Source organism: Lissotriton vulgaris, chromosome 1_1 (genome assembly GCF_964263255.1).
Source record: "Lissotriton vulgaris chromosome 1_1, aLisVul1.2, whole genome shotgun sequence".
In the NCBI taxonomy this organism is placed as follows: Eukaryota; Metazoa; Chordata; class Amphibia; order Caudata; family Salamandridae; genus Lissotriton; species Lissotriton vulgaris.
The window spans coordinates 2,120,473,699-2,120,486,583 of NC_141685.1; the positions used below are offsets into that span (position 1 = coordinate 2,120,473,699).

At 46.4% G+C, this 12,885-nt stretch overlaps 1 protein-coding gene across 2 annotated transcripts in view; it reads left to right on the forward strand.

Moving 5' to 3' along the window:
- TMEM19 (transmembrane protein 19) overlaps nt 1-12,885 on the forward strand; it is a 455,689-nt gene that overhangs the window by 267,917 nt on the left and 174,887 nt on the right. For both annotated transcript variants that reach the window (XM_086921730.1, XM_086921720.1), the window contains exon 3: nt 1,867-1,980. In XM_086921730.1, the coding sequence (XP_086777856.1) occupies nt 1,867-1,980 (114 nt within the window). The remainder of the gene's footprint in view (nt 1-1,866; nt 1,981-12,885) is intronic.

Sequence of the window (12,885 nt, forward strand, 5' to 3'; positions counted from 1 at the left end):
ACTTCCACTGTGGCTTCCAGTTTATGGTCCCAGTTTATGGTCCCTTCATTAACTTTGTGAACCTGGCACACTATAAGTTGACCTCCACTTAGATAATATCAATTTATGTCTGCAATGCTTAACCCAGTTGAGTAATTGCCAATAAATTTAGGCTCTTGGCCGCATCATTGGCCACCAACTTGCCACCTTTGTCCCACATGCCCAATAATTTTGATCCTCCCAACATATTAGTCCATCCTCGTCTGCTATGATGCCTTCACTGCTCTGTACTTCCCCATCACTAATATCACCCCAGGGATTTGCATTCAGACCAGCGTCCACAATGTCTAGCCACTCACCACTTCAGTACACATGAGTGCGAGCAAGCCCTCTTGGGGAAGTACTCCGTCTCAGGGCAGACTCTAGTTAAATGTGGCAGTCTTTTATGCCACTGGGAGTGCCCTGCATGCTCCGTAACTACAGGAGCCGCACCCAAAGAAGGCTGTAAAGGGCACCAGGGCTCAGCCTCCCATATGACCTCCAATTGCTGCCAGGTCCATGGGCCAAGTGCTCACAATCTCTTTTGATTTAGAAGGCCTCCCCCCTACCACCCGGATCAGGCCCCACTCCCACCCTCCACTCCCATGACACTGCCACATTCCTCCTAGTGATTTGCTGTTTGGGTCCACGTCGCTTTGGGGTCCCCTTCCTACCCCTTAGCCAAGGAAGGCTGCACCACGGAAAGTGGCTGGGTACCATGGCTTTCCTCCTTTGCCACGCTCCTGGCTGCAGCAGTGACCTAGGCCGTGATCAATGGCACAGGAAGTTGAGCCTCCTCACAGCACCTCAGCACGGTAATAGGCAGTCCAGGGAATATGCACACACTAGCAGTGCTTTTGTGGGAAAAAGCAGCAGGGGTCTCTCAGAATGCTGCAGGATTATTCGGCAAGGGCCCGGAGCTGAGACCTGGTGCTTCCTGTTGGCTGTCTTGCTAAGCCACAGCCCCATAGATATAAATAAATGATAATGAATAATTGAACTTGACTCGTACTGAACTAAACCCGATCGTAGTCATAATTTTTTGTATAGCGCACATTTCACAAAAGTCTCAAGGCGCTTAGCAACAAATGACAACCAAGTATAGAAGGGGGAAATGGAGAGAAAATTAATTGAGCCAGGTTTTTAAGCTCTTACGAAAAGCCTGATGATTGGAGAGAGACAGCAGATGCGCAGGTAGTTTGTTCCATAGATGGGGGGCTAAATAAGAAAAGGCTCTACAACCCATTCTCGACGTTCTAGCCCTAGGCTGTACCAAAAGGGCTTTAGTACTAGACCTTAATGTTCTGGAGGGTTTGTACCTGGCCACTTTCTCAACAAGATAAGAAGGTCCAGTCCCATTTAGATGTTTATGTGTGAGACTAAGGATCTTAAACTGGCTTCTTTGTCGCACTGGGAGCCAGTGCAATTGTCTAGGACAGGGCAAGGAGGGGGACCTGGGGGGCAAACCTAGCACCAAGCGTGCAGCAGCGTTTTGGAGGGTTTGTAGCTTAGTTAACAGGCCTTCATTGATGGAGGTATACATTGCATTGCCATAATCCAGACGGCTAACAACTAGTCTTTGGACCAAAGATTTTCTGGATTCAATGGGTAGCCATCTGAAAATCTTCCGCAATTTTCGTAGTATACCGTAACAGATGCCAGATACGTAGCATTTGCTAAGCTGCATGTGTTAAAAACAGATGGGCTGGCACTTATACAGTAAACAAACATACATAATAGTTTTCTCATTTGAAATTGGGCCGTGGGTTTGATTTTGGAAGTACTGGCCTACCAAACAGTCATTATTAAAGTAATCAATAATCTAACATATTCTCTTTTTTCCGGCAGGCACTTTGAGGCCCATATCTCCTTGGCGCTGGCTTTTCTCTGTGATAACTCCTATTATGATAGTGTCCCGTGGAGTTAAGAAGAGGAGCCTGGACCATAGTGGTGCTGCAGGAGGTATGACTTTGTAAAGAATAACTAGCTCCTTTCATACTTAGGCAAGTGTCCACCAGATGTCACAGTAACCTCTATAGGAATGAAAATGACCAACTTTCAAGAAAACAACCTTATTTCATCCCTATCTTCATTTTTATTAAGTTTTCATTGTGTATTTATGGTCGGGGTGGGGGCGGGGTGGTTGTTGGTTTCCATGACTATGGCATGCTGTTTTCCTCTGTGTGGTTCATATTTTGGACAGAGGAGTTAAAAACTTGAACTAAACACTGTATGACCACCATTCGGCTAGGCATTTGAAACAAACTTGAAATTAAACTGTTAGCTAGGAAATCACACTTTAAATATTTACAGAACATTAACCATTCTCAAATACTTCAATTCAAATCCCTGCTCCGTAGAATCTTTCTTGTACCATGAACTACTTTGAGAAGAAATCAGACTAGCAACCTTACTTTCATTTCTTCTAATCTGATGTGAGGCGTAGCAATGGGCTGTTTCGCCCCGGAGATAGCAAATTTTGTAATGGACGCATTTGAGAGGAACTTTATTTTCCATGAGACTACACCTTTTAAGACACAGATTGTTCAATGGAGTCAATTTATTGACAACATCTTCCTGATATGGTCTGGGACTGAAGAACAATTATTGGCTTTTCACAATTGGCTCAATGCCCGTTCAGCTGATTAAAATGTTTCCATCACTTACAGTAATTCGAAAATCAATTTTTTAGTTCTTTGTGTCCTTCATAATGAGGAAGACTAGAAATATGTCTTTACACTAAGCCCACAGACCGCAATACCCTATGACATTTTAATAGTGGACACGCTAGGACCCTCAAAGAGAACTTGCCATATGGGCAGTTCTTGAGGATTCGACTTAATTGTACTAATAAAACAGATTATTTTGAAAACGCAGAGAAATTGCAAATTAAGCTATGCAATTGAGGGTACCCAAGAAAACTGGTTAGAACAGCGCAAGAGAGAGTGGTTCACACCACGTGAAACTCTCCTTTCCCCAAAGGAAAAACAGGTAATGGACAGGATGACTTGCGTCTTGATTTACAATCCTAAAGCGAATAAAGTCAAACAGATTATCTTGAGGAATTGGAGATTAATGCAACAGTTTGACATTCCTAAACCCCTAATTGCATTCCGCAAAGGTAAAAATATCCGACAAACCTGGTGAAAGCGACACAGCCCTTGCCACTGTAAAGGGATTTTAGAAACATGCTAAGGCTCCCACCCGTGGTAGGACATTTTAAATTAAATGGCTGTGCGGTCTGTATAAATACTACCAATTCTAAATTTGTAACGCTTAATGGCAAGAGACACATCCAAACAAGTTTCTCCAACTGCAACACCAAAAATGTTGTGTATTCCCTCACATGTCCTTGTGATAAAGTATATATAGACAAACAACTCAAAATGTTAAATTGAGAATAATGCAACATCAGTCAAGAATCAGGTGCAAAACACAGGGAGCCCCGTTGGTTTAACACTATTGTGAATGTAACCACAATGAAAACAATATCAGGTGGTTGGTACTTTTGGTGGTGAACCTCAAAATAAAGTGACTTTACAGATAACCTTAAACAAACTGGAGGCACGGATGATTGAAAAATGTCAAACTGCAAGATCGGGTTTGAATGATTGTGATGAAATATGGGCATTAATAGTACCATAAGATGGGAGGTGGTTCATCTATTTAGATCACTTGTTATGCCCCATCCAGTTTGTAAATATGTATAATACTGCATTATTCAGCTGGACCATTTTCTCACTTGAGTCTTTTTGTATCTTTTTAGGAATATATTCTTGTAGTTCAAACCTTGTATTGTATGACAAGATATATAGTTTGTTGTCTCATCCCCTCTCCTATAACCCTTGAGGACTGAGGTTGATGTACACTCAAATAATACCAGCTTAGATTGTATGTCGACCTCTGTGCTGACCTGTTACTCCCAAACCTCTTTGTCACAGGTAGATAGCGCAGGCACTGATTGAGTATGTTTAGGTTACTGTGATGATTATATGAACATGGTTAGTGCCTAATAGTGAGTTCTTGTGCTTCATTTCCTGATTTTTCTTTGTACTTTATCTTTAATTGATATGTCCTTGTGTATTTGGTTTCATTTGGTGGGTTGATTTATACTTGTATTTGTTTTTATTTTTATTTGTTATAGTGCCTGATATTATTTTTTATCTTATTTTTTGCTGTTGGCCCCATGAGGTACAAGGTGTGTACCTTTACTCCTAATACGCTGTATTGTAGCGTGTTTGCCGAGTAGGACAGCTCGATGTTGGGGGGTTAGTCCTGTCTCTAGCGCGATGTATTCCCAGTAGGAAGAGCCGGCCATCTGGGTAGGGAGTGTTTAGTCCACTTTCTAGTTTCAGTCGGAAGCACGAGCCGATCCCATCACATCGGACGCAGTGCTTTTTAGAGAACTATTGTCGGCATCTCAGCAGTCTGAGAACACCGAAGTGAGACAAGACCTGGCCGCGCGCAGCGTTTCCCCATAGGATAATGTGCGCGCGGCCAGGTCTTGTCTCCACAGCATTGCAGGGCAGACCGGATCGCGTCGCGCGCCTCTCTGGAATGCAGGGGGAGTCTGCAGAGGGGCGCGCAGCGCTGTTCCCGAGGCGCGCGGCGCTCATAAACAAGCTGGCTGCCTCTTCTCTCACCCGCCCTCCCACCTTCAGCCTCTCCCTCTTCAGTTGTTAACTCCTCCTTGTTGCAACAGTATTTGATGGCTGCAGATTTCACACCCTCAAAGTCCTCTTTCTCCAAGTATTCTCTCGCTACCACTTGTGCCGATCAGCTCTCTACAGACCCTCTCTGACATGTATTTAATTTATTTTATAGTGATACGCATCCCATTGTAGTGTATTGAGCGCTTTACATCACACTTGTTATGCATAGCTAATGACTTGCAACAGTATTTGATGGCTGCAGATTTCACACCCTCAAAGTCCTCTTTCATCAAGTATTCTCTTGCTACCACCTGTGCCGATCAGCTCTCTACAGATCATCTCTGACATGTATTTAATTTATTTTATAGTGATACGCATCCCATTGTAGTGTATTGAGCGCTTAACGTCATACTTGTTATGCATAGCTAATGACTGATAAGCCTCCAGGAGGACGAGGGGGCGGAGCGTGCTTAGGAGGCTCGAAGGGGAGTATAATGACCGTGTAAGTGCTTAAAGTACCCCCCTCCTTACCCTGACCAGGAGGGAGGCTATGCAGCCCCCCGCAAAGGCTGCCGGGAAGAGACATTCGCTGCTGTACGAAGGAATATTTTACAATGCAAACAGTGGCGCTGTGCAACAGGCCCCTTCCGCAGGTTGCGCTTGCAGCTTCTGACAGTGTTTCTAAGTTCTGGCTAGAGAGGCGTGGAATGGGCAGGTGCCGGTTCTTTTCTACAGATAGTGGGAAGAAGAGCGAATAAGCGCTATACACGCGCCTCTAACAAGCCGTACCATGCCAAGGAGACACATAGCGCCTTACAACACTTCCAGATAAATAAACAGCGCAACAAAGCATAGGGTACGTAAAGTATGTTCCGCCGTCAGAGCCCGGATCATTTGAATTCTGAAATGTTAACAATTCAGGTCATGAAAATTGTAAAACCTCGTGTGTCATTTTAAACGGTTTCCTGTGCGCAAAACACGACCACACATTCCCTTTACACGTTTCAAAGGGGTGTTTCAGGTAAAACCCCGGGGTTTTACTGTGAAGTGGTGAGTTTCTTAAGACTGAGTCACCCAAGACACGCAGCCAGTCAGTTCATGTGGGACAACTTGTTTTCACATTGCTGCAGGGTTCATGTATACAGCACCAAACTTGTATTTTAATACAATTGATTTTTAACCTAACAATGTCGTCTTTCTTAATCTCTAATATTTTATAGCACATAGAGCGAACACTGCCATCTCTGGGTGCTCAGTAAATTGGTGCAGTTATGAAATATATTTATTTTATCGACCTCTGAGTGATACAAAGCTGGGTTGTGGCACCGCAAAGTAAAACTTAATTGACAAATCGTATTTTAAAACAACACCATTTCAATGTGGAATAATAAACTGTGGCCAAAGGACCTTCGGCGCTGGTGCCGATGAAGTAACCCCCCGCCACCCCTCAGCCCCACCCCAACCCCACGCTCTGCAGTGTGACCAGTGGCACCCATTTACAACAAGGTGACCTGTTAGCCAATAATTTCAGCTTCTATCTCTTTTGGTGCTACTTTCCATTTCCGACTCAAAACTGTGTTTAGTATCTCATGATGATACTGATATTCAATCACAAACAAGTACTCTGACATCTGGATGCAGTAATAGTAACAACTGATCACATAACTTGTTGATTTAATTGGGGATGTCCCAGCATCGGACGCTGATGAGCCGCTTCGAGAACTGGAGATCCTGTTAAGTGTTTGGATCGCTCTAGAAGATTTTTTTTAGGTGAGAAGAGCGAGCGAGTGAGTGTGGGAGGGAGGGGGGCTTTTTGGTCTTTGTCGCCTTGGCTAGGGAGGGAAAAGCGGCCTAGACAACGTAATTTCAACTTCACCTGCCCCTTTTTTCCTTACAGTACTTATATTACGGTATATATTACCGATCTAGCTACTCGAGGCAGTGTCCCCCGGGAGACATCTTTACCGCGTTGGAGGTAAGGGACGACGGACAGGTGTTTAAGTCACTGTGGGTCTCCTAGTTACTGTGTGCGGGCATTTTGTACCATCCAGAGGTGAAGCCTAAGCTTTAGTATATATATTTTTTGTGTTTCCCTCCATAGTTTCTTTAACATGGCGATGTGACACAAAGGGTTTGTCCAATCTGTGTGGCATACGTGAGTGGCTACTGGGTAGCCTGTTTTATTGATACTTCGCTCTCTGTCGCGGGCACATTTAAGTTGGGTGTTACACGCCCTTTTACCTCTATACTCTTGTCATAGGGGCCTTGAAGTTTTATATGTCATTTGTCTTCTTTTGGTGTACACGCGTGGGTGTCGCGGAACTATAGTATCTTGCTTACACCTTTTAGAACCTGGGGAGGTATATCACTGTGGTTGTAGCCCTAGGACACCTGCCTTTTATCCTTTTCTATTAATGATGTTTATTCAGCTTTTCTTTCCACTGTGTATTTTGAGTTGCTTCCTTTTTTCTGAGTTCCCGTGACATACATTGGGATGATGGTGGCACAGAGCGAACGACAGGTGGTTGTAAGGGTGCACAAGTCATTCTGTGATTCTATGTATTTCTGTAGGTCCTTGAATCTATTGTCCTGAGGAGGCCAAGATTGGTCGGAAGGCCGAAACGCGACCGCGTCGACACGTTACATAAAAGAGTCGTCGTACCAAATTATTTAAAACATTTTGGAATTCTATTCATTGCACAATCCTCACATTTAGGTTCTACATTTTCCCAAACCGATTGTGCAGGACTACCTCGAAGTGCACTTCCTATAACTAATAGGAGGGCACTTAGCTTTAGTTTTAATAATTCTTTCTGGGTGAAAAGGAATTTTGGGATTACGTTTCATTGTATGTATTCTATTTATTTGTTGCTTCTTGTTGTATATATTTGTGTACACATGTAAGTATATATGAGTATAATGTAAATCTGAAACTTATGAAAACTTAGACAGGAAACTATTCCCTTTGATTACGATAAATAAAATATATAATCACTTCTTCAAGGATATGTGTTGGTATTTACATTTATATAATGGTGAATGAGTGGACAGTGTCCCCAGTATAGGAGAATTGATAGTCCCCTATTAGAGAAATTTCTAGATATTCATTCCTCCTGGTCCACTTTTTTAGGTCGAGGTACTATCCGGTTCTGCCGAAGGCGGAACCAGAAGTAGCGAGATCTTATGTTTCTTAGAGGGGCTCTTTATCCCGCCTCTAATTTTGGCTCTCTCCCATTGGCTGGCTTCCTAAATGGAGGCCAGCCATTGGAGGAGAGAGCCGTCTCTCCAAATTGGCTCCGTCCTTTTCGGATTTGGAGGTGTGTTCGGTGTTCTTCTTTCCACTTTTAGGCCACGCCCATTCTGAACACCGAACACGCCCCCAAATCCGAAAAATTCCTGAAGCTTGAGGCCGCCATTTTGCTGCTGGTAAGGTAGGCTGCTCGTTTCTTTCCCCCACTGTTCCATTGATTTTCCTTTGTCTCCTTCTTGCTATTTCCTTGCAGACTCCCACCTCCCTACTCCCTTTCGCTCTCACCCGTCCTCCCAGTCCGTAGCTCCGGCAGGCTCCCTCTCGGCGCTTCTAGTCCTGCACGCTCCTCTCCCCTGTAACCTCCCACCTCCCTGCACTCTCACTCCCAGCTCGCCTCCATCCAGTCTCCCTCCTCCCTCTACCCTCCCGTTCCCAGCAGTCTCTCTGCGCGCTTCTGGAAACAAGTGATTACTGCTGCTAAGGAAGTGCTTCTTGCTCTCTCGGCGCTTCTCGTCCTGCGTGCCCCATAGTGGTCTCCCCCCTGCCCCTGTCTTTGCTAACCTCAGCTCCAGTCTTTGCTCACCTTGATACCGGACGGGAGAGTGGTCTCCCCACCCTCTTTGCTCACCTCTGCACCGGACGGGAGAGTGGTCTCGCCCCCTGTCTTTGCTAGCCTCGGCACCGGGTGGGAGAGTGGTCTCCCCACCGCCTTTGCTCACCTCAGCACACGGCAGGAGAGTTTCTCCGGGTCTCGCTCTTCCCTGGCTCCTCCCACTCTCTCAGTGCCTGTCTCTCTGTTTCTCCCCTGCCCGCTCCCTCCCCGTTACTCCGAGTAGTGAGAGTGTGACTACTTCCCAGCCTTCGATTCAGCTCAAAGTGTTGATCTCCAAGGTTTGCAGCGCCTTGAAGCCCGTGGGAGCACAAGCAGAAGAGGCCGCGGCTCGGGAAGCATTGGCCGCCGCAGGTCCCGGAGACTCCGGGGTCGGAGCGCATGATGCAGCAGCTAGCTCTTTGAAGCCGGTGATGACTAGAGCTCACTTCAAGCAGGGAGCACGAGCCGCTGCAGCTCCTTGAAGCCCTTGCAGCCTATAAAACATAAGCCGCGGCAGCTTATTGAAGCAGCTTGCGGGCGAGAGGCAGGGCTGGCGTTTGTCGTGGGCTAGTTGAGTTCAGGCCCAGGGTGCCAATGTTCAGAGGGGCGCACGGTCCTGTAGACAGCAGCGTCCCTTTGACTAGACTCAAATTATTCTGACTAATCTGCTTTTCCTCATTTTTAGTTGCAGCAGGTGCCGTTTTATACCTGCTTACACCCCCCCCCCCCCCCTCCTTTCCCTTCCCATCTCCTTTTCATCTCTCTGGCCACACACCAACACCGGCCTGTCACACCACCAACAACTTGGTACGAGTGTGATCGACCTCTGCTGTGAATGAATACGGGAATGTTTGGGAGTGGCGAGAAGTTTGTGCTTAGAGGCCAGTCCGTCACTGCCGAGATGTGTGACTGACCTGTGAACACACAATACACCGCCTTCTGCTTCGTTTTATTCACCAGCTGTCACGAGAGCGACACATTTCTATCAGCCCCGGGCCCTCCCTATCCAAGCAAAGGCCGCTCTGGCTCCTAGCACCAAGCAGGGAGAGCACGTCGCTAAAGCTCCTTCCAGCCGGTGCTGCAGAAATAACCCAGGCCACTGAGGCTCCTCGAAGATCGTGCACAGGCCGCGCCGCTCGTTCAAGCCTATGTTGACCCGAGGGCACAGACAGTACAGCGCTTTGAAGCCAGACAGAGAACACATGATTTAAGGGGGGGGTTCTACCCAAGAAATCCACATGGGACCTGGGTGCTAAATGGTGTAGGAAAGAAGGGTCCCAGTAGAAGTTGATACATTTACTTAGATTTATTCAATGTCATAACAAGCAATGTCAATTAATCACAATGCATGAGCTGCGTCATTTAGTAAATAAAAGTGCCCCAAGAAGGGAAGGAAAGTGGGAAAGCGTGATGCTGTGAGGGAAAGGACAGTGAGGGAATAGAGTTGGTGACAAATCATCTATTGCAAAGTTATTTCAAAATGCAATATGAGTACGTGGCTTCAGATCTCTGAGCCAAACAATTAAGGGATTACAACATATCCCAAAGGAATTAAACTGTTTCTGTTGACACTGAAGTATTCGGAATCATGGGGGAGAGCCAACAGAACAAAATATAGAAGTAGCCGTCGACGTTTCGACCCCACGCTACACTTGTAGGCGTAATTATAACCTTACATCGGGGTCTTCATCAGGACAGGGTAATCAGCAGAGGGGCACTACAATATCTGCTCATGTAGAGCAAATTTCATGGCCTTGACCAAGCCGGACAATCAGGCTGAATCCATAAAGAGCACTGGGTTGCGAATATCCTGCTCTGTGATATATTTTTGAATTCGCGTTGTTAAAAATAGAAGCCTGACTGCAAAAGATACGCGTGGCTCGGTGAGGAAATTAATCACGTAGTTTTAGCACCCCGGACCTAAATAGCCCAGGAGAGTTAGATGTGTGTAGTTTCACAAATAATTCCTTTGTCACGGCGGAGCGTCCATACAGATCGCCTCACGTTTACCGCATCTTTTGTAAACGAACGCGGAGTTCAAAACTTCCGTCTTTCCGCGATGGCTGGTGCACAGTCAGCCATCGCGGAAAGACGGAAGTTTTGAACTCCGCGTTCGTTTACAAGGAATTATTTGTGAAACTACACACATCTAACTCTCCTGGGCTATTTAGGTCCGGGGTGCTAAAACTACGTGATTAATTTCCTCACCGAGCCACGCGTATCTTTTGCAGTCAGGCTTCTATTTTTAACAACGCAAATTCAAAAATCAGGTGAGCCCAACTCCTCTATTTAGGCCTGGCCACCAAACCAGTGGTGTAGTTTCAAATACACTCCCTGGTTTAATATTTAATATTTGCAGATGCGGTATATTGGAGGTGACTGGTATCCCCACGTCGTGCGGCGATATCACAGAGCAGGGTATTCGCAACCCAGTGCTCTTTATGGATTCAGCCTGATTGTCCGGCTTGGTCAAGGCCATGAAATTTGCTCTACATGAGCAGATATTGTAGTGCCCCTCTGCTGATTACCCTGTCCTGATGAAGACCCCGATGTAAGGTTATAATTACGCCTACAAGTGTAGCGTGGGGTCGAAACGTCGACGGCTACTTCTATATTTTGTTCTGTTGGCTCTCCCCCATGATTCCGAATACTTCAGTGTCAACAGAAACAGTTTAATTCCTTTGGGATATGTTTAATCCCTTAATTTTTTGGCTCAGAGATCTGAAGCCACGTACTCATATTGCATTTTGAAATAACTTTGCAATAGATGATTTGTCACCATCTCTATTCCCTCACTGTCCTTTCCCTCACAGCATCACGCTTTCCCACTTTCCTTCCCTTCTTGGGGCACTTTTATTTACTAAATGACGCAGCTCATGCATTGTGATTAATTGACATTGCTTGTTATGACATTGAATAAATCTAAGTAAATGTATCAACTTCTACTGGGACCCTTCTTTCCTACACCAGACAGAGAACACAGGCAGCTGCTACTCATTGAATCCATTACTGCCTATTACTCAAATCGCCTGCCACCGCCGGGTAGCACAGGTCGCTGAAGCCCTTTGAAGCCCTTGCTACCAGGAGAGCACAAACCACTACAGCTCATTGAAGCTCTTGCTGTCTAAAGTGCTTTCCCGCCTAGAAATCGCCCGCCCCGGCCGGACAGCACAGGCCATGCAGCTCCTTGAAGCCCTTGCTACCAGGAGGCCACACACGATTACAGCTCGTTGAAGCCCTGCCTGCCTAGATAATTTTTGCTCTGAAACCCCTTCTAGCTCCTACTACATAACAGCACAGGCTTCTGTGACACTCCAAAGCCGCGCTGCCTAGGAAGCAGAGGCCACGCAAAGTGCTCAAGATGCTGCAGCTCCTTGAAGCCCTTGCTACCAGGAGGGCACACACGATTACAGCTCATTGAAGCCCTGCCTGCCTAGGTGATTTTTGGTCTGAAACCCCTACTAGCCCTTATGGCAGAAACAGCACAGGCCTCTGTGACACTTCAAAGCCGCGCTGCCTGCCTAGGAAGCAAAGGCCGCGCAAAGTGCTCAAGATGCTGCAGCTCCTTGAAGCCCTTGCTACTAGGAGGGCACACACGATTATAGCTCATTGAAGCCCTGCCTGCCTAGATCATTTTTGCTCTGAAACTACTTCTATCTCCTACTGCAGAAACAGCACAGGCCTCTGTAAAATTTGAAAGCCGCGCTGCCTAGGAAGCAAAGACCAGCAAAGAGCTCGAGATGCTGCAGCTCCTTGAAGCCAGGTGCCTAGAGAACATAGGTCTGCAGGACAACGTGTGGCTTAGAGCACACAGGCCATCTGCGGTCTTTGAGGGCCCAGCTGCCTAGTGAGCACGGGTTGCAGCAGTTCATTGAGGCCTCTGCTTCTCATTGACTCCGGTTGCCGCCTACTAAATCAGGCCCCATAGCTCTTTGAAGCCCCTGCTGCCTAGAGAGCTTCAGACCGCCGCGTCCCATTGTAAATTGAAGCTGCTGCCACGCCCGGAAGGCCACTCCTCCCGCGGCCTAGTGAATAAATGCAGGCCGCGGCAGCACTTTGAAGCAGACACTGCCTGCCTACACGCTCTCACACTCTCTCTCTCTCTCTCTCGCACTCTTTCTCTCGCACTCTCTCTCTCTCTCTCTCTCTCTCACACACTCTCTCACACACACTCTCTACTACTCAACATTACTCACTCATAATAAGTCACTCTATACTACTCACTCTTTACTACTGAAACTAAAAATACACTTTGTATATGTAAGGGTGTGGCTGTGCATGTAAATGTGTGTGGCTCTAGGACTCTTTACTGCTCACTCTCTCACTATTTAATACTCACTCTTGCACTTTTTACTGCTCGCTCTCTAATACTC